The sequence below is a fragment of the Marmota flaviventris genome, chromosome X (assembly GCF_047511675.1).
Source record: "Marmota flaviventris isolate mMarFla1 chromosome X, mMarFla1.hap1, whole genome shotgun sequence".
NCBI classification, from domain to species: domain Eukaryota; kingdom Metazoa; phylum Chordata; class Mammalia; order Rodentia; family Sciuridae; genus Marmota; species Marmota flaviventris.
The window spans coordinates 106,098,365-106,119,605 of record NC_092518.1 but is presented as its reverse complement, the minus strand read 5'-3'; the positions used below and the strand labels follow the sequence as shown (position 1 = coordinate 106,119,605).

Genomic DNA, 21,241 nt, shown 5'->3' with positions numbered 1-21,241 from the left:
CCCTTGCCTGACATGGTCTGCTCTGCATGCCAAGGGAAAATGAATAGTCCTCTGGCTGTAATCAATTTACTCCATTCCAACAATTGGCAATGGTATTTTCAAGCAACCAACAATTTCAACCACTTTAACAAGTTTTCAAAAAACACATAACTGAGGACTGACTGCAAAGACAAATATTACTAATCAAAGGAAGGCCATCTGCTGCAGTGGTCATTGCTGGGAACAATAGAAATCTCTTCAGAATCTGGTCAACTCTGAGGGCATTCTCCACATCTGACCAAGCCTCACCCACCCCCACCTTCCTGCACCTTTACTCTCTCTCATCTGGAATAAGATTGATATTTAAAAATATTCTAGAGCTATGCTACATTTTGCTTATCCTAACAATAAAAACCCAGTTATTCAGTTCCTGCCTACATGGATTCCACAAAAAAAAAAAAAAAAAAAAAAAAAAAAAAAAACTGGAGTTTTTCTCTACTCCATTTTCAGTAAAGGTCAGCGCATAAAATGCTGTAATGATTACTTTAGGATTGTGTTTGGGAAATATCTGGATTCTAGTCCTATTTTGTGACTAGCTCTGTGACTTTGAGCTCTCATCCTCTGAATGTCTTTTCTTGTATGCAACATTAAGATGTTGGATTAGATGATTTATTTTTTGCCATAACCATATAAGGCAGATATTACAATTTCCTTGATTTGTAAGACAGGAAAACTAAGCTTGAAGGGGTTAAGTTCCTTACTCATGGCTATCCAACTAGAAAGAAATAGATCCAGGATTTGAACTCAGAGAATCTGCTTCTAAGCATAATTATTATTGCTCTACTGGCTGGATTATCTGCCTTATATGGTTATGGCAAAAAAAAAAAATAAATCATAAAATATATAGAAAGTACCTGGAATTTAGTGAACATTCAAGAATAGTTAGTTGCCATTATTTGTCAAAGGAAAAGGCATCAGACTTGAACTCAGAAAACCTGTGTTCTTATTCCATATCTGTTATTATCTGGCCCTATGACCTTTCACAAATTATTTTACTGGTCTAGGACTCAGTGTGTATTATGATTTATATATCAGGTATCCCTGAAAATCTCATGTGTGACACAATGCAAGTAACTAATAGTCATAAAGTATGACTATGTATGTATCAGGGCTGGGGATGTGGCTCAAGCAGTAGCACGCTCGCCTGGCATGCGTGCGGCCCAGTTCGATCCTCAGCACCGCATACAACAAAGATGTTGTGTCCGCCGAAAACTAAAAAATAAATATTAAAATTCTCTCTCTCTCTCTCTTTAAAAAAAAGTATTTATCATGTATTTACTATGTCTTTAGACCTGTGTTGGAATATAACTGCTACAGGAATTTGAGGAAAATTTGTAAACCTCAGTGAATTGAGAATCTATCAGGATGCACAGAATTAGGTAATAGATTTATATGTATGCATAAATACATACAATATATAAATACATGCACATATAGTAATGCTCTTATATATACACATGTTATAAAGTAACTATGCAATAGAATAATTTATAAATAGTAAAAACATTAAAAATTTTAAAGAAGATTTAAAGGGTCTAGAAAAATACTCTCAATATAATATAAACTAAAAATGTGGGAAAAATTGGAATATATGGTAAAACCCAATTTGGTATGATTTTTACCTTACCTAGGTGATATTTTTTACATATTTTTGAAGCTTATTTTATAATGAGCATGAATTAAATTTATATTTTAACTTCTATAATCGTTAAAATGTTTTCCTACATTTAAAATATCAGGTTGGGATAATATGACTTATATACAGGAAACAATTATAGAAAAAGATTCTCTAGAAATATATGAAAGTAATAAAGCCTATGGTATTGCCTTAGTACATTTTTCTATATAAACAGTTGCAAAACATTTTGGAAAAGACCCCAATATGGGAATCTGTTGCTGCTGCCACTAGGGAGCTGTATCATCTTTGGAAAATCTTTCCTTCCTTGTCCTTACTTTCCTCAGTCATAAAATGAGGTAGTTGTACTAGAACTACTTGCTATAGCTCCAAAAGTCTGTGATCTATAACTAGACTTCAAGACTTTGTTTTGCTCATTCCTGAGTATAAATCAGAGGGTGGTAAAATGATGACAGTTTAACACTGGGGCACTAGATGGAAGATACCATTAACCATGGCCCCTGAAACTCATACTTTACTACATTTCCAATTCACTTGCTGTGAATTTATTCTTCCTCTCTGCCACCTATTTAAAACTGACAGGGTTGTCATTTTCATATTGAACATCACTGTGCAGCAGTGAAAGCTAAAGGAAGAAGGATTATGGTGGGAAGACATTTTGGAGAAGTGCTATAAGTTAGAAGAGCTGCATTGTAATCCCAGCTCAGCTATCAAATAGCTGTGCAACCTTGGGATAAACACTTAGCCTCTCTGTTCCTCACTCTCCTCATTGGTAAAAGCAAGAACAATGATCTATAATAAAATATAGCAGTGGAATTGGATAGAAATGAGAAGAGGAGATCATGCTGGTAGGACATGGATTATGAAGGAAAAAAGTTGCCTTTGGTTATCACCCCAGAATACAGAGGAAGAGAAAGGAGGAAAAATGTCTGTGTTGCCTAGTAGTACTCAGCAGGATCCTTTCTGGTGAATCTATGCTTGTGGAATTAGCTAGTTAACCTTTGCTCTGGAGAAAATGAAGACTGAAATGCTGGAAAATCACATTAGCAAAATTTCTCTTTTAACCTTTTCCATATCTCCTTCCTTTGCTATTTTCTGCCTGACTTAGGCAAGTACCATCAAAAGAAGAAAATCCATCCACTCAAACAGAGATGCTTTAAACTTAAATCCACACATCACCCTCAATTAAAGAACTCAGAAAATCACTCTTTGTCTGAGTGAAGACTACAGGATCCACTTTTCCACACTCCTACTTTAAACACATTAACACGTTTTCTTTACACTTTAGAAAAGATTGTTCTTTCCTTTAAGCCAGTAAGTGCTAAGGTTATCATGTTACTATCTATGTTGCTTTATCCTAAGCATAGATAGTAATAAATTCCTATCTAGTTCAGAAAAAAGAATCATGTCCTTCTAGACAATTCCATTTAATGGTGGCATGATTAAGCCTAATGGTGCATTCATTCTGCATTTTGGAGATATCCACATCAGTTCTTTCTTTCTCCACATTTTTTCACCTCAAAGCAAATCTCTTATGCTTAAAGTAGTGTTGTTAGTAAAGATTACCCCATCGAGCTTCTTTTCAGTTATAGATTTACAGAGGGTACATGTTAATTTGGAATGGCCAGAGATGGGAAGAGTCTCTTCCTGAGCTTAGTTTTGACTAATTCAATTCCTCTCCTTCATTTACCAGCCACCACATTACTTGGTGTTTATGACAGCTACCATTTTTTGTACACTTACTATATGCGATATATCATGATGAATATTTTACATGGATAATCTCATTTAATTTTCATAGCACCTTTATAAGGTACTTATTATTATATTCACCCCCATTTCACAGATGAGAAAGTGAGGCACAGAGAGGTTAAGTAATTTGCACAAGGTCATATGACTAGTGAGAGAACCAATATTCAAATTCAGGCAACCCAAGTTAGAGACATTCTTTGCCCTTTAGTAACACCCAAACTAAATATGAGAAAAAAGCTTTCCACTATGCAAGGTCAAACAACAACCCTTTCATTCAGTGAGTAAGGTACAACTCTCTGGAGCCAGGAGTGTAGAAAGAGCTGAATGGTTCTAGGTCTGTTTATCTGGGAAAAGTACAACTTTCCTCATGGTTTCCCTCTCTGCATGTTCAATAGGTTTATAGACTCTAAAACAAAGAATTGGGGGTAGTAAGAGTTGATCCTGGCAGAATCAAAGAGGCCAAAAGCTACCTACTATTCATAGCTCTTATACAAAGTGGATTAATCTCTTATAAAAGGCTGTGCCTAGACTCAGAGATGTGCTAAAAATGGATCTCAGTTGAGCGTTCATCATCTGGATGGCAAAAGACTAAAAGAATTATCAACTGCTGAGTGTCATCAAGAAGTAGAAAAGATGAGGTGACAATGAATGCAATATGTTGTGCCAGGATAATGTCTGCTCCAGAGGAGAATGGGCAGTATGGAGTGTCTCTCCCTTCAGTTCCTTGGGCTTTTAACTCCAGGGACCAGGAAGAAAATTCACTCACTAATGGATCTGTAGTACCCAAGGAAGTGAAAGGATCTACCGGGGAGGTTCTGAACAATTTCTTGCAGCTTTTCTTGGTGCTCCTCAGTGGGCAGCCCATTTCCAAGAGAAGTACCAGTGCCTGACAGCAGAGTCAGTTTCCTGATGCTTGGTCCAAGTGTTTTCTTCTGACTCATCCTCCAGAGGACAAGTGGATGCCTCGAGGCCTTTAAAGTCACAGGGGCTACATGTGCACTATTTAGATAACGAATTCACAAGGGAACAGAAAGATGACTCATTTTGTGATTAGAAGAACAGATTGAATTAGAGATAAAGATAGATTTTGGGGCTTTCAGGGGAAGAGAACCCTAGGTCTTCCCTTGAATACTTTAGCCCTTAGATTATGCAGAAATGTGCATCTCAGGCTTTCTTCACCAAAGGTATCTGTGTACCTGTCACTGCCAAAAGGTAAATTGGGTGGGCAAACTTGGACACGTTGAGAGATATTTGAGGTTAGGCTGATGGGCTGGTACTCTGAAGGGGTGTTGTGATGTTTTTTTTCAGTTTGTGGAAGAACTGAAAACTATAGAAATTCTCAGAGGACAGCTGTTCACAGGAAGGAAATCCCTAACATGATAAGAGCTTTTATTTTTCAAATGATGCTTTCTCTTTTTAGGACAAAAACTTCAAAAGATCTTGAATTAGTGATGGTACTGACAATAATATTTGCATTGATGATAATATCCAATATATATCAGACATGATTAAAAGTGTTTTATGTGGAGTCAAGACTTATTTCATTGAAAATTCTTAACAACCCTACAAGGTAAGAATTATTATTGTCCCTGCTTTAAAATTGGGGAACTCGAGGCACAGTGAAGCTAAGTAACTTGCCCAAAGTCTCACATTTGGTAAGTAGAAGAGTTGGGATGAACAAGGATAATCCATAACTAGCTGGAAACATTATCCATTGGTTCCATGAATTTGATATTTTCATCATGGAGTCTTTAAAAATCACAGAATAGATGAATATGAGGAGAAATTTCTAGATTAGAATTTGAAGGGCTCCTTTTTGGATGGATTGTCCTCATTAAGAAATGAAGTGAGATGGTAAAATGGAACAAGAATTAATCAATGAATGTTAATGACAGACATCTCAAAGATCATTCAGAAGATCCTCTCTACTTTAAAAATGGGGGAAAAAACACCGAGAACCAGACATGGAAAAACTTGACCAAGTTCATCTAGGAAGTTGAGGTCAGAGCTGAACCCAGACCTCCCAACTCTTGGTTGACTGCTCATTCCCATACACCCCTGTTCCCTCCACAGCTTTTACTGCTACCTAAGGCCATAGAAACATAATTTCTCAATCATTATATTTTCTGTTCATTTACTTCATAAGATTTCAATTGACTTATGTGGTATATACGTGGGTGGGTTGATCTTAGTTTGTATCCTAGGCATAGCCAGTTATTCCCATACAATGTCCAGAAGTAGTTATCTAACATATAAAAATTCTAATCAATAAGTCATTCTAAAAACACCCCAGGAGTTTATATCCAGTGAACATCAGAAGCTTTGGTAAATAACATGAAATTTCTCATTGGTGAAATTAGTAGCATTCATCACTTATGGGTTGGTTAGAAGAGGGGTAGTGGTATTCCCAAACTAGCAGAAAGAAGATATAAGGATGTAATTAGCTCTATAGTATTATCCCTTATAAATGGTACCCCAATTATATTCATCAGTTGTCTTGTGGGCAGCCACTTGTTGGGGATTCTTGGTTAAATAAATCCTGATATCGGGATGTTGTCTTGTCTGCCTCAAGTGAACCTTTGTGCAAGCCACTATTGGAACTCCTAAAAAGAAAGAGCTGAATTTGACTGATCCTAAGAACAAGATATCCAATTGTTTTATGCTTGCTTGCTATTATTTTAACAAGAAACAGAATTTTGTCTGAGGTTTGTTTTTACATCTGATAATGAGGTTATGGTGAAAAGACCTTTAGGCCTCACTCTAGTCACAGCAGGCTGTTCATAACCACCAGTTACCTAATGGTTGTGAATGACCAAGTTGGCTTAGGTCAGGTTAGAACTCTAGGCAGCATCTCTATTTTGGACCTTGGTTTAAAGTTAGTGAGCCTCATTCTTGGAGTCTTGGGGAAGCTTCTACCCTGAGTAATAATTGACAGATTCTTATTTGATCCAGAGGCCTTCCAGTTATGGCTTTACATATACTGGAACCTAAGTAGTTTTCCCAAAGCAGGCCCTCTCAGAAGCACATTTTCTGATCTGCTGAGCACTTGCTAATGACCCTGTGCCAGCATTCTGACCTTGCTATAGGTTTCAGCATTGTCTAGAGAAGGTTAGTTAGAGTTGAACTGGCACTCAGCCATGGAAGGCTACTGGAAAAACTGCATATGTATGTAGGATCACAAGTATGTGTGCAAAGGAAAGATTTCTATCATATTGAGATACCTTGATGGTACATTTAGAGGAGAAAGTAAAAAATATGGTTTTTACTGAAAAGAGCTTTTCTTTGCTGTTCTTTGTACTTATAAAGACCACTTAACAGAGCTTCCCTCAACTTGGAAAGGCAGTATAATGTAGTGTAGCCAAAAAATTTGCACCTTGCATCCAAGTCACCTCATGTACCATTGCAAATGTTCTTTTTGTCCCATAGTAGTTTTTAAAAAATTGGATTTGAATGCCTTCAGATAGAGACATAGACTCTCTAGATTGCTACAGGCCTCACTACTCCCTATTATGACACATCTGTCCATTTTCCACATTTGTGTGGTCTGTCTGGCTCCTAGGGTCATTTGAGATGTCAACTCCAATTGAAACTGAGGCAGGAAATTATCAGGTTCTATTACTTAGCTGGCTAACTGGGTGACCTTGGGCTGGTCTTTTATACATTTTTGAACCACATCTGATTCCTCTTTTATAAAAAGGGGATGTGAGTTCCTTCCTTCTGGAAATGTTGTGAAGATTCCATGAAAGAAGATATATAAAATGCTTAGCACAGTATCTTCCACATGGTATAGCTTCAATGAATGATAGTTGTTATTTTTCAGTTCTGATTTTAAATTTGTTGACAGCAAGAATGGGGAGGAGGGCACAATGAATGCAATGTGAACCAATTGCTATATATCTATTTTTAACAAATGGTTTGGCATTTACTATGACATCTAGTTTATAGCATAGCTAAGGACCAATCATTAGCTAACAAGCAGAGAAGGAAAGAAGCATTGTTAAAATGAAAAACATTCCCTTGTCTCTACTTAGCATCTCAAAGAGCATTTTTGCTTTGTTTCTCTCAGGGACCGTGAGTTGAGGTAAGTATCAGATCTTTCAAGGCTTGAATTTCCAGCCTGAGAGCCAAACTCACTAATACTTTCATAGGCCAATAGCACCTCACTTACATACAGAAGCAATATATGTGAAAGCACCTGGAACAATACCTAGCATTTACTGGTGCTCAATAAACATTCAATCTGAATTTGCAAATCTCTGTTTGTAGTATCAGAGTTTATTAAATTTGTGATTCCCAAATTGAGCATTAGTATAACCCATAGAGCTTGTTAAAAAGGCTTATCCTTCTATTTTCTGATTCAATATACCTGGGGTATGACCCAAGAATTCATATAATAAGCAATAAGCATCTCTGGTGATTCTGATGCAAGTGGTCCAATTAAACACTGTTCTAATCTAATCAACAAGTAGCTTTGGAAATTACAAAGAATTATAAGGATATTTGGGAATCTATAGGAAGTTCTGGCTGACTGAATATTATTGGCCTTTCTACTTGAAATTTTTAAGGCTGTTAACCCATACAGAGACCTATATCAACACTCCTACCCACATACTTATCCCTCTGTGGGCAAGGTCCTAATCTCATGCATTGCTGATAGCCTGACCCCTTTCTGGGCAGCTGCAAATATGAGGGCACTGGTTGCAATGAGTAATTGGTGAGGTAGATTAGCCAACTGTGGACAGTTGAGATAGTACTTTGACAGTTCTGGGGATCAAATTCAGGATCTCATGTGTAGCAGGCAAATGCTGTACCACGAGCTACATCCTCACCCCCAGAGGGGACTATTTTGATCACAACAATTTTTAAAACTCTAAAAAATTCTCACTACAAACTGATTTTACTTCTGAAAATTTCCCACAGTAACTGGAGACTGCTGAGTCTCAGATTATCTATTGCAGCAAAAAATCATGTGTAAAACAGGTAGCAGGCCTACTACCACTGTAAAGGTATGACTTGATGGGTCAAAAGCAACTATATGGTGAATGGCAGCTAAGATCTTAGAGAATAAAGTACCTGAATTTATCCATGGATAAGATAAAATGTTGAAAAATAGATAAAGTGCATTAAAGTGTTTTTCAAGGACCCTTTCTCAACCTCAGGGGTCTTCCAGTAACCTTTGTAATGTTCACCATCCATTTGATGCTCCACTTTCTTGGGCAGATGTATTATTTTGGGTCACTTACCTGTCTTGGATAGTCCCCTCTGAGGATTCTGCAGTGTAATCTGAACAGAGAATTCTGGCTGAACAGAGAATTCTGGCTGAAATATTAATGGCTGATAAGGATTTAACTCATTACCTTCCAGATAGTTCACTTGCATTTTAGCACAGGTTTTCAGTATAGTAACACAAATAAATTGATTTGTGGAATTTCAGACTAATGGTAAACTGTCAGGGAATAATATTTCAAGGAAATTGAGTGCCGTTTTGCAGGCTTCAAATGACCCTGGGTAATCTTTTAATGACATCCTTGGAGTAGTCCTTATCTTAGATATTTTAGAAGTGTCATTACTTCTCTTCCTTTTTATCAATGAGTGCCTGGCACAGGCCTTGAAAATGGAGTCACTTCTTTAGAATCCTATAGGACCAGATGGGATATGAGTTGTGTTGTACTTCTTTTTTTCTAACCCTGTTTAAGAGAAGTCAGACAGCTGAGGAGCAGATGTTACGTATCTCCTTCTGGCATTCAATGACCCAGAGAAGCAAAGTGGAAAGGGAGTAGAAACCACAGGCCAACCTCAGATCTCTTGAGCAGGTTGTTTCTAAAAGGGGTACTCTGGGGTGTGGCAAGAAGCCAAGATATTGTCATCCTGACTCATGAGCTACTTCGTCTCTCAGCTTGCCTTCTAGTCTCCCCTCTACATTCCTTACAAAATCTAACTCCAAGTGAATGCTCTCATTAGACATCTAATCATGCCACCTACCTGCCTGACATGGATACAAGGCTGTTGGGAATATGATAGAGATATCTCTAAGTCAGAATGGGCCAAATGTGTCTCTTACAGAACGTTCTTTGGAAGGCAAAAAGGTATGAACATGGGTAAAAGCTTGTCTGAAAGAACCTTTCCTTTGGTGATCATAGTTTTCCTGCTCTGGACTGTTGCATCAGAATCACTGGGGAGCTTGCTAGAAATGCAAAGTCTTGAGCTCCACAGAAGACCCAAAGACCCAATGAATCAGAATCTTCATTTTAACAAGATGCCCATATGATCAGTGTGCATGTGAAAGGTTGAGAAGGGCTATTCTACACTGAATTGTGCCACAGAGTGTTGAGGGATCATTACTAGCTGTGTTTCCTCTTCTCATTCTTATCATTGCTCCCCTGCCTCCTCCACATAAGGACAAATGATGATTGGGTTGTGGATGATTGCTTAAGAAGCCTGTGACAATTGGAAACTGAGGAGCCGGAAGGTCTGGACTGAAGGACGCAAACACATATTTCTCTCATCAGTGGTCAAATGAAAATCCAGAAGAGAGTATGCTGGTTATTTCCATAAGGAGGGAAGCCAGAATGTATGCTTGAGCCAAGGCAAGAGAGGGATGGAGAGAATGAAGAGGAGACACTTCTTGGCTAGGTTTGCAAATGCCTCTAGAGCTATTATTTAGTGTCTGTGAGAGAGATATTGCTTCATAAAACATGGCATTCCATATGCAATCCCAGGGAATGGAAACTTTCTGCTTGAGGGCCAACTTCCTTACTATCCTTCTCCCCTCCTATGACCATCCTTTTGTGCCCTACACTTCCTACAAGTGGTTACAAAGTAGCTTCAGATACTATAATAGACTCCAATAAAATGAGTCTCTGTGAACTTTGGCTGTTTCCCAAATTACCCTCAAAACTTTTAGGTTTACCATGGGGAAGTTGCACCTGCATGTGCTTTTGGTGTACTCACATACTATGGGTAGCTAGTATTTTACCTTGGCCTGTAAAGGTCCTCCACGACTAAAGCCAGCTGACTTTTGTTTTGGGTAAGAGTGAACAGCCACTCTGAGCATCATATCCAGAGATGTCCCCAGTTAAGAATCTTGCCTTGAAATTGAGACATTATGGTTCACATGGTCGCTGATTTCAAAGCAAATGCTTCCTTGTTAGGTATATTGATCCTTTATTTGCCACTTTCATCTGTGTTTCTGTATTAGTTAAAAAGCTGTCACCCCCAAATGTGAATGCAGTCTCTGAGGAGGATGGACTAAGAACAGAGATATTCTGACACAAAATAGATTTAGGTCTAGTGTGCTGGGAACAACTGAATCAGGGGCTAGTTAGTGAGTAGGTAGTTAGAGACCCAGAAAAGGGCATGAACTGGACAGACAGAGCAGGAGAAAATAATGGCAATGGAAGAGATAGAACAAGGGGAAACAAATTCTGTCCATGTTAACCTTTTGCTAAGGACTGACCCCTTTTGTGGGTGGCTGCGGTAGTTCAGGGCTGAACCCACACAGAGGCTGATGCTATTTGCAGCTCTGTGTCTATAGCCCAGACATTTCCTGAGCAGCCCTAAGGAGGGAGGGAGTTCTTTTGTGTCTGCACAACTCCTACACTCCTGCTGAAAACTAACCATTGTCCCCACCTGCGGCAGTAATTACACCCTCCTGTGGACAGTTTCATCTCATTAGACACGAAGTATCAAAGCCAAAAGAATAAAGTCAAAACTTGATTTTTTAATGGAGTGGGTAAAGTACACAGATGATTATCTTGACCTTCATAGGAGATAGCAAGTCTCATGAGATTTTACATATTTTTGCAGCCCCCATCTAAGAAGTTTAAAAGTAAATCACCTTGGTGAGAATGTTTATTCCTCTCCCCCAAAGCTATGAATTCTACCTTCTAAATTTCTGGCCCTCTCTTAAAATTCATGTTGTCATTTAATCCTTAAACTGATTGTATTAAAATGAAAAATTTCTTGTCCACAAAGGAAGACAAATAATACCACCTCAGCAGCTTCATTTACTTTTCAATCTGTTATAACAAAACCAGCCAATCACCTCTGACTACCCAGAACAATGAAATTTTAAAATATATCAGAAGTCAAAAACATAAAATGAAAATCTGAACCAGCTCCTATTATTTTCAGTCTTAGAAACTAGGGAGGGAAATGCAGAATTAAGAAAACAACTTCTACACAGGCAAAAGTGGGGGGTTTTGAAAAACTAGTTTCATTTTAGGGAAAAAAGTTAAAATTCCAGAGAGGAATAAAAATCATGGACCATTTTGCAGTAAGCACAGATACAGAACAAAATAATTCTCTTTGCTCTTTCCCCCATCCCCATTTTGTAGATTGATGGGAAGCTGCCTTGTACAGGAGGTAACACACTTTGCAGGAAGCTCACCTTTACAGCCTGCTGATTGCCACCTACTTTTATGACCCAAATGAACAGCATCACCTTGCTTCCTCCTCCCCCTATAAAAAATAGATTTTTAAAAACCCATAATAAACCTTGTGAGAAGGTGACTTAAATCTTTGACTGGCACCACTGAGGCAACCTGTTCATGCTTCAGTGATCTAAGCCAGCTGGCCAGAGGGGCTGAGAAGTGGGCTAAGCTAGTGAGCTTACTGAAGAATGGCCAGCTGACAGGAGAGAGGGAGAGCAGCAAAGGCACAAAGATGGGGAACCTGTGGGAGTGGTGGAGCCAGAGGAGACTTTGGCTAGGATGTGAAGATCTATTTGAGAGCAGGAGCTGTGATCCTGGGATCTTCACCCTGGCTCCAAAGCTTAAGTGGAAAGGACAAACACTCAAACAGAACCCAAATAAACAAAACAAAATTCACCAAATTGCAGAGCATGGGATCAAGGGAGACATTTCCTTCCCAAACGGACCTAAATGGTTAAAGGGATCCTGGCAATTAGAATAATTAGATAATTAGATTGTGACTCTGTAGGCAAGAGACGGAAACCTGTTTCGGGTAAGTACACTTGGAAGCAAAATGCACTCAGTTATAAAAAGATCGTGTTCTCAGTTAGTAGGTATATTTCAAATGGCTTGAAAAAAATTAATGGAATAAAAATTTCCTGCTGATGGGTTAAGTTTAGCCAGCAAAAGAGATTTTGCCTGGGGCTCCATTAGAGCTTGCACTCCACTCCTAAGTCGGACTCTCAGTCCCACCATCACCATTGCACCTCCATCAACAGATTTTTATTTAAGTCAACGCGTTTACAGCACAATTCTATGGTGAATAACCTTTAAGGTTACATTTGCCTTTTTCCTGCTTCTTGCAAACAGTGCGTAATCCACGAGCACATTTGTTGGCTGTAAAGGTGTACAACAGCAATTTTTGCAATGACAGTGCGGAGAGGGAATATGAGATCTGTGTGCTAATGAGCTGACACTGCAGAGGCTGGGGCGGTGTAGTGTGGAGTGCACTACAAGTGCACAGCAGCAAGACACAGGAGGGGACTTCAAGGGAATCGACGACATTTCCTGAGGAACCAGGGCAGCAAAGCCACGCAATGGGACCCTGCAGTCTCTTGTTATTTCCACAGCCCCCAAAGCCGAAGGATAATCAAATCCAATTTTTTAAAGAATAGATGCTAACTTACTTGTGTGTGCATCTCTTATCATACATACTGATCACATGGGTATGGGTGTCTATATATGTTTATGTATGCATGTATCCTGAAACCTGAATATTCTCACCATTTTTCTTTCTGGGTTTATCAAGCTAAATTGAAAATTAAGGCATCAAACTATTAATTCCTATGAAATGGGAACATGTGCTTGAAATCAGATGAGTCTCGCTGATAAACTTCAATTCACCCCTGAGCTGAAATCCCAAATGAACCACCTTTCAAAGCCAGGGAGGGTTTTATTGGCCTCTTAAGGCACAGAATGAAGTTAGAGTCTGTCTTAAGCAAACCTCTTGGGGCTTGTGCAAAAAAAAAAAAAAAATGGTTGCTGGTGAATAAGAGTCTTTAATAACTAATGTCTGGGATTTATTGCAAGGGAGCCTTCTGAATACATTATGGGAGTGGGGGGCAATACAAAGGGAGAGTTGAGGATGGGGTACTCACAGAAGTTATTACCATTTTATTTTATTTTTATTTAGTTTATTCTTTGTGTATCTGTTTACCTGTGAACCTATGCCCTAAAAAGTATGTGCCTGCCTCAGAATTGAAGGTGTAGAAAAGATCATGAGAAGAGATCAATTATAGTGCTAGGGGAAACTGAAACTAGTAATTCTGCATGGCTGTAGGGGGAAGTTTCTTTAAATTTCAACAGCCCCTTCTATATCACATCAGATAGAAGAGGTAGATGACCAGATTTGGACTCATCTGGGGTTTTCTTAAATTTTTCTAGGCTTCCAGAGAAGAGCAGACCAGAAGATACAGAGGCTTTTCTCTGCACAATCAGGTAGTTATTTGGAGGAATAGAATCTGGGGTCATCACCAGGTTCTAGTACCGAACTAGAATTGTATGCCAAACCTGAAATATTTAACCTCTACCTATACAAGAAAAAAATATCATCAAGGCCAGTTGGAGGGGAGGATTAGATACTTCCAAGTCTTCCTTGGCCCCTTGAAATCATTGGTTTCGGCACTCAGACTATATGGTTGGACTAGTCATTTTTCTCATACTAAGCTACCAGGCAGCAGCTGCTGAGAGACAGCTTTGAGATCTGGCACCCTTTCAAAGATTGTGACATTCAGACATGACTGTTTTGGGGACCAGAGAAGATGACAGCTTTCCTCCTCTGTCTTCTGAGCTGTAAAGTCTGAGAGTGCAACAGGCAGCTGGGTACACATCACTGGTTTCTAGATATTTCTTCCATCTGTGGTGAGTGTCTGTACTTGTATACATGTGTATTTGGCATGACTAAGGTCAAGGTCATCTTTTTGCTTTGTGTTTTTTGTTGCACAGTGAGCCACACCCCTTCTTCCTTATTCTCAAGCCCCTGGCCATAACCTAGCCTCATAAGTAGAAGTGCTATGGATTTAGGGTAAGGAATTTTGAACTTTTGTTTTCCTTCTCCATGGTTGCTCCTTTAATGCCCTGAGAGGTAAGATGTGAAGGCAACTCAACACGAATGTGGGTGACTGATTACTTATTCCCAAACTTGAGATTTTTCACATGGCAAGTATTATTTCCTGATTGCTCCTTGGGTAGCATTCCAATGATCCTAGGCTGGCAGATTTCAGTCTGGTTCAACCATAAGAATAGGACCAAAAATTTCAGAAATCAATTCATTTCTAAGAAGCTAAATGCCTCTCTTATCCTAATCCTTGTCAGTGGAAAGAAACTGAATGGAGATGAAATGAATATTATTTGTTAACAACATGATAATAAATGCTGGTAGTTTCATGTACTTGGTTTTAAATCTGTTCTAATTGATATTTAGGAAGCTGCACTTGAGATTTAACCTCTTGACAAGACCACAGTGCTGCAGGATTAAGAGTCAGATGTGTGTTGTAAATGCTATGGAGACAGGCCTGGATTACTGAAATAAGATGCAAAGTATAGACAGACATTTTGTAACTTTCACACTTAGCTGGAATTAATAAATTCCTATTTTTATCAATGTCGGAAAGCCAAAGAACGTCAAATACAGTGTATCTGGGAACACATATATAAAAGGATCTGTACCTTCAGCTAAAATTTTTTCAGCACTAATAACTGTTACATTACTTGAAGAATACTTCAACCCCATTCCCTTAGTCCAAATCTTCAAATCCAGGGAACCTGTGCCTTTGGAGATTCTTCCAACAGGTTTTGGAAATTACATATCTTTTGAGACAGAAGAATTTGAAGGAAGTCATATACAAAGTTTCACCTGACCAAACATAAGTATCATTTTCCCTTGAAAGAAATATGAAAAAAAGTACACCAGCCATAAAAATAAAACATGCTTTGTGTCATCACTGGCCTCATTGTTGTGAAACTTTTAGTGAAATAAGCTTAGATGAAGAATTCTCCATCTTTCTAACAAAACATTCAATTCAAGAAAAATCTTTAGTCCGGCAGGCTATTAGCCCTTTGGATTCCCATGGTTTTACTTTTTAAAATACCTCCTTTCCACAAGAATAATCATGGTACACAACTATGGAATTCAGAAAGGGTTTTAGGGCTGATGAAATTCCTCCCTTTGATATTCAGTTTTCCTCCTTCCAGCCTCCCCCTCAACCTCTTGCTCTAAATTAGAAACTGTGTTGTCCTTAACAATCAGGGGATCTGGGGGATGGGGGGGGGGGGAACCAGAGGAAAAAGAACTAGCTTTTCAAATATTCACCTGAGAACTGTCTTCTCCCTGACTTTCAGTTTTCCAGGCACTCATCACTTGCAATCAGTTTGTAGTCTTATCAGTTCCTATCAGAGCTCTCTCAGTAAGAAAGGTGATAGTCTAGGACAGAAAGAGGCCAGGGAAACCAGCCTGATATGTCCCTCAAGGTCACTTGTTGGCGGAATTCCTTATATTTTGGTTCTTACATATTAGGCAATTGTCAGTTTTAGCTTCTTTTTACTTGCCAGTCACTAGCTTTAACACTCAAGTAATGTACATCCTGAATTGACTCAATCAAGAAACTGCTGCTGCTTCTTTTTTAAATCCCATCTGAAGCAATTTCCCTGAACAACCATGCTATTTTTTTCTTTCTTTTCCCCCAGCCAAAAAAAAAAAAGTGGGGTGCGGGGGAAGGAACGCTAGTTTAGCAGGCAGGAAAATGAAACTTTTGCATCAAACGTTATTCACAACAGAGTTTTGTCCACTGCCTTGAGTTTTGCCCACTGCTTTCAGCCCTGCAGCAGAATCCTCTGGGGTTGATTTATGCAACATGAAACCAGAATTGACTAGAGCCCCTAAAATGTCTACTGAGGAAATCACCAGCCAGCACACAGCAGACCCCCAGCACCACAAGCAAAATGCAAATGAGGTTCCCAAGGTCCCAAAGGGAGCAAAAGCAGATCTACTTACAAGCATTAGTCACAGAAAAACTATTGGAGGAATCCAAGTGATCTACGTGGTAATTCAAATGGAAGGGCTTCTCAGTGGTGTTCTGGTTGGTGTTGTATAACTGCACAGCAAAGCGAAAAGCGCTGTGCTCCTGCACAGTGTTCCTCATGAAAAGTCCACCTATAAGCAAAAAGAACCGAGATTTGGCTTGTGTCCCCTGACCCTAGGACGAGTTAGAAAGTGGGGAACACTAGGTACCAGATACCTCTAAGTATTACTGGGATGCGCAACTGAGGATTGGTTTTCAACCTGTGTGTTTCTCCAGACTTGTGAACTCAGATTTTGGCCAAGAGAAACCTGGTTTCTCTAGACTGAAGAGAAGAGGCTGGAGAGAAGGAAGAAAGGGAAGAGGGGGCTGCCTTGGCATAGGACGAGGCATCCAAGAGTGGAAATTGGTTCTTAGGCGGTAGCCTTCCCCCACGTACACTCTACTCCCACCCCCATCCCCACAGCTGGTTCATCTTTACCAGGGTAAAGGGAGAGGTTAGAAAGAAAAACAATTTTATTCCTCTTGCTGCTCCATCCCGTTCTCTATTAGCCAACCTCCCTCGTGACAATACAGGGGATTAGTTCAGTAATGGCAACAATTCTAACTTCTGGACTTGTAAATACAGACAGAATCAGAGAGAACTCCCTTCCGGCTCCCAGAGCTGGGTTCCAGACAGACACAGCGGCAATTCATGAATTCGTGGTCTGCGTGACTTCGCTGCTCGCCCGCTCAGCTCCTTGTCTCACCCCCACTTCCTACCCCATTCGCCACCAACCTGGCTACTGCCCGCGTCTGGTGGATCCAAAGTGGGTTCCACACATTCCCTAGCACTAGCCTTTTTTCCCTGGAGCCTAAGACGCGGGACAGGGAGCCTCAGCCCGGTTATGCGCCCTGACGCGACCAGACAGGCAGCTTCACCCTGGGACAACTTCCAGTGGCTGCACTCACGCCATGGCAAAGTCCAGAGCAGCAAGCTAAAAAGCCGCGACTCTTCGCCCCTTTGCAGCATCCCAACCTTCTGCTTATCTCCCCTGCTCCTCCCAGCTGGAAAACCCGGCAGCTGTCCCCATCAGCCCCAGGAGACCCCTCTCTCATCCTTAGCACTCCCCAGACTAGCCAGCTGGTTGGGACTCAGATCCCCCGATCTTTGCCAGTCCCCATCCCCAGTCACCGTCCCCAGACCATGCAGGATGGGGACCCGCGCGGCCGCGGTAGCCCCGCCGGGGCAGTTGTCTCAGATGCAGAAGAGCCTGGCCCCACTGGCTGGCTCGCTGTCGCTTACCTATGCTGATGGTGTTGGGGAATCCTCCGTGAGAATGACCCAAAAGCCCCAGGACTAAAAAGAAGACCGCCCGGAGCACGCTTTGCCCCATTTTCTTCTGCCTGGCCATGCTACGCCTAAAACGAAGCTGACAAGAGCATGGGCGCAACTCGGGAGTCGTCAAAATAATAATAGAAAAAGAAAAAGAATTCACCGGCTCTTACACCCCCTCCCCTCAACTTGCTCTCGCTCACTCTTCCTTTCCACCCCACACTAGTCCTCCTCCTCCGCCGCCGCCTCCTCCTCTTCTTTCCTCTCTCCTTGCTCTCTTTCTCCCTCCCTCTCTCCTCTCTCTCTCTCTCTCTCTCTCTCTCTCTCTCTCTCTCTCTTCCCCTCCCTCCCTCCTTCCCTCCTCTCCCTCCCTATCTCTTTCCCAGGATCTCTCACACCCCCTCCCTGCCCCCCACCTCACTTCTGTCTTCACACCAATCTGGAAGGCGGGTTCATTGGCTGCTAGCTGGGTTCGCCAAAGCGGTCTCTCTCCCTATCAGAAAGAGAGAGAGAGAGAGAGAGAGAGAGAGAGAGAGAGAGAGAGAGAGAGAGAGAGAGAGAGAGAATATAAAAACCTAAGATACAAAACAAAATAAACAAAACACTGAAAAACAAAAAACAAAGGAGAGAGATAAAGAAATAAGAAAGAAATTATAAAGAAAACCTGAGACACCCCCCTCCGAAGATGGTGGGTCTAAAGAGGGGGGAACAGAAGGAGAAAGCGAAAGGCTCAGCTCCGGTGAATTGGGCTCTCCCAATTGGGCCGGTAGGGGGATATTGATCAAAGTTGATCTGACGTGGAATTAAAGCCGCACACCGCTTAGCTCTACTGCAAACTGCAGCCGCGGACTGCAAAGCCTAGGCGCTGGCGTTTGTCAACACCGGAGATGGGATCAATAGAAATTCAGCAGTCCTCCTGTGGACCAGGCTTTCGAGATGCAGCCAGCCCTCTTTTTAAAAAGAGCTGCATTGCTTTTGCGTTTGTGTGTCTGTCTTAAAGAAGGGGGGTCTTGGGGGGCGGTTAGTGGTTACTCCGGAGTCTTTGTAGAGACTCAGAGAAGCAGTTCCCATCACAATGCGTCCGAAGATGCTGCGCATGCCTGGTCTCTGCCGCTCAGTTTTTACAGCAGAGATCCCAGGGCCAGTTAACAACCTCCACCCCCATCCCCGCAGCTTTGGGAGGTGTGCACCCCACATCAGAGTGCTAAGGCAGGTTTGTGAGAGGTGGGAGTAGTTGATGGACAGTGCGGGACTGACTGCTTTGGAGGGCATAGAGATGGTAACTAAAAGGTTAATGAAAAGGACGCTCAGTCCCACCGACTAAGGAGAGAAGTGTGGGAATGAGCTGGGTGGGGGTGGGGACTGAAAGTTAAGGTTGGAGGAAACTGTCCTTAGCTGCCCTGCTTCCTTGGTGTTGCCTCTGGATGTTGCAGCCTAGGCCCCTGAGTGATGACTCCAGAGGTTATTCATCCTCCTGTACTCTTCCTCTCTCTGCTCTCAAGGGAGGAAAGAGCCTATAAAGTTAATCAGTCTAGTCTGGATCTCAGTGAGGAAGGGTCCCCTCCAAAACATCTTGTGTTCCAACCTCCTGGGCTATTCCTTTCCCTAGCTATGTTCTCCAGTGGTGAGAAATCCTCTTTATCTCCCAAGTCTTTTATTCCTACCTCACAGCTACTCTATAAAATACAGATTTTATTCTCCTCACACTTGCTATTGTCCTTTTCATATCTCTCCTCCTAGCCTAATTAGATAATGAGCCCTTCATGCCAGTGTACACCAAACTGATACACATGGGGCAGGAGACAGGGGACAGGGGCCCAGGGACCAAGCCAAATCATTGAGTACTTCAGAACTTTGAATCTGGCAAGTCATAGGCTGGAGCCTGGGACAAAGGAATTCAAAATGCTTTGGCAACCAGAAAAATATTCTAGGCTCTTCCCAGATTTCTATCAGTTCTGATAATGCAAGTCTCTTTCTACTGCATCATTCATAGAAATGTTTTATCTCCTTTTTGACAGTCCATGGCTAGGACTGAGGAAGAAACTTGGGAGCCAGAGAAAACTCATTCTATCAACATAAGGGAATGAGGGCAAAAGGGTAGCAGAGATGAGGTTGACTACCTCTTGACATGTGCGGAGTGAGATAGCATCAGTCAGGAACATAGACTTAGGAGCAGATCCAGGTTCAAATCTAAATTCCATCACATACAGGCAGTATTTGACCTTGAGCAATATTGTTAATCTGCTTCCAAGTTTGTCATCTTTGAAATGGGAATATTAATAGTTCTTTCTTTACAAGGTTATTATGAGGATTAAATAAAATAACAGATATGAAAGCATCTAATTCAGTGTCTGACTCACAGAAGAATCAATAAATTTTAATTTCCAAACTCTCTTTCCTCTTTCTTTCCTTTTAAAAGTGTTCCCTTTCTTCCCCAAAGCTCCTTATGTGGTCATCCTCCCTTCTCCCCACCATGCTCACAACCTCAGTCTCAGCTACCAAATCTTTGCTAGTGTTCTACATAAATATCTTCCTATCATAGCTCCTCAAGAGCCCCAGGAGACTGGAGAGGATCGGGTAGATGAATCTTTACTAAAGTTCTAATGGCAGGCAATGACAATTTAATATTAAAAATGCCACATTTAGAGAGTCTCTTCTCTGTGCCAGGTACTATATGTTCCTCCTTTTAGATAACATAGTTGCATTTTAATAGGAACCTTCAATGCCTTGACCCAAAGCAATAACTCCAATAAAGAGATTTTAGTTTTGATTTGTAGTAGGTGAATAATATATTTTGCAGTGGGAGGGTACCTTTTAGCACACCTCAATTCACTCCTGAAAGCAGTCAGGTCTCCATCTGTGCTTGGCCAGCCATGAGAAGAGGTGGAAGCAGAGATTCATGGCCATCTTCACTGTCATTTGGCTTGAAGTATAATGAGAATGGGTCAGTAACAAATGATGAGAGGAAGTAGGACATTTCAGTGCCTCTGCACTTGGAAATCCTCCATTGAAGCCATCACTGTAAATGCCACCCATCCCTTCTGTTTTCATCCTCCCCTGCCCACTACCTTTTTCCTTCTCTTTCATCTGCTGCCACTCTTTCAACTTTTAGCTGTCACTGGCAGCTGTTGGCAGAGTTGGACTAGTTTCATCTGAGCCAGCAGGGGCACAGTGGTAGACTAAGCATATTGCTGTTGGTTGAAAAGCTTGTATAATACATGCAAATTCTTTAGGAATCTATCCCTCACCCAAGAGAGCCATGGGACACTTTTTGAACATCATCTCTGATTTTCCAACAAGGGACTAGAGATTATACTAGTAGCATTATAGCCACAGGAATTTGCCAACAAAGCCCCAAATCTAGCTCTCCCTCTGTGGTTAACAGACATCCCCCACTGGATTCACAGTTACCTTCTAATTTTAGGATCTATTATTTGTACTTTTATTTTAGACCTTTATTTTATTTATTTATTTTTATGTGGTTCTGGGGATCAAACCCAGTGCCTCACTT

At 40.9% G+C, this 21,241-nt stretch overlaps 1 protein-coding gene across 2 annotated transcripts in view; it reads right to left on the bottom strand.

Moving 5' to 3' along the window:
• The window catches only part of Gria3 (glutamate ionotropic receptor AMPA type subunit 3), a 263,872-nt gene extending 246,063 nt beyond the window's left edge, over window positions 1-17,809 (bottom strand). For both annotated transcript variants that reach the window (XM_027932362.3, XM_027932354.3), the window contains exons 1-2: window positions 17,701-17,809; window positions 16,391-16,549 (exon numbers count right to left, since the gene is read on the bottom strand). In XM_027932362.3, the coding sequence (XP_027788163.2) occupies window positions 16,391-16,549; window positions 17,701-17,809 (268 nt within the window). The remainder of the gene's footprint in view (window positions 1-16,390; window positions 16,550-17,700) is intronic.
• Window positions 17,810-21,241: the final 3,432 nt, after the last annotated feature.